Below are 869 nucleotides of genomic sequence, written 5' to 3' on the forward strand. Positions count from 1 at the left end.
GTCCCCATCGATGTCATTATCACACGCGTCCCCCTCCCCATTTCCATCCGTGTCGCGCTGGTCGTTATTGGGGACGTTGGGGCAGTTATCGCACGCGTCCCCAAACGAGTCCGTGTCCGAGTTCTGCTGGTCCTTATTGGGGACCAGGCGGCAGTTATCCTATATATAGACATAGGGGGACCATATGGGGCAGCCGTGGGGTGCTGGGACCCACATGAGCCCTATAGGAGACCCCATAAGTGACCCCCCCCAAACCTCGACGTTCTTGATGCCGTCGCCATCGGCGTCATCGTCACATTGGTCCCCGATGCCGTCGTTGTCGGCGTCCTCCTGGCCTGAGTTGGGGGTCAGGCGACAGTTGTCCTGTTGGGGGGCAGGGGGGGATGGGGGGGTTAAGGAGGAAGAGGAGGATGGGGGGGGAGAGGGGAGGAAGGAAGAGGTTTAGGAGGGAAAGAGAAGGAGGAAGGGGAGGGAGAAGGAGAGGAGGAAGGAAAGGAAGGATAGGAAGGAGGAGAGATATAGGAAAGAGAGAGGGGAGGAAGAGGGGAGGAAGAGGGGAGGAAGAGGGGAGGAAGAGGGGAGGAAGAGGGGAGGAAGAGGGGAGGAAGAGGGGAGGAAGAGGGGAGGAAGAGAGAGGTTTAGGAGGAGTTTAGGAGGAGGAAGAGGGGAGGAAGAGGGGAGGAAGAGAAGAGGAAGAAGAGATATAGGAAAGAAAGAGAGGAAAAAGAATAAGAAGAGGACGAAGGGGAGGAAGGGGAAGGAGGAAGAGGAAGAGGAGGAAGAGGATAAAGAGGAAATGTAGGAAGGAGGAAGGGGAGGAAGAAAGAGGTTTAGGAAGGAAAGAGAAGGAAGAGGAAGGAGAGAGGGAA

The 869-nt window shown here is 56.5% G+C and overlaps 1 protein-coding gene across 1 annotated transcript; it reads right to left on the reverse strand.

Moving 5' to 3' along the window:
* Window positions 1–3: 3 nt before the first annotated feature.
* On the reverse strand, window positions 4–384 carry LOC116652741 (thrombospondin-3-like; the record flags this gene model as incomplete). The annotated part of the gene is made up of 2 exons (XM_032441970.1): window positions 4–159; window positions 256–384. Coding segments are annotated over 2 exons (285 nt in total), but the record flags the coding sequence as incomplete, so codon positions are not given.
* Between the last annotated feature and the right edge of the window lie 485 nt (window positions 385–869).

This window comes from Coturnix japonica, unplaced genomic scaffold (assembly GCF_001577835.2).
Source record: "Coturnix japonica isolate 7356 unplaced genomic scaffold, Coturnix japonica 2.1 chrUnrandom1849, whole genome shotgun sequence".
Classification (NCBI taxonomy): Eukaryota; Metazoa; Chordata; class Aves; order Galliformes; family Phasianidae; genus Coturnix; species Coturnix japonica.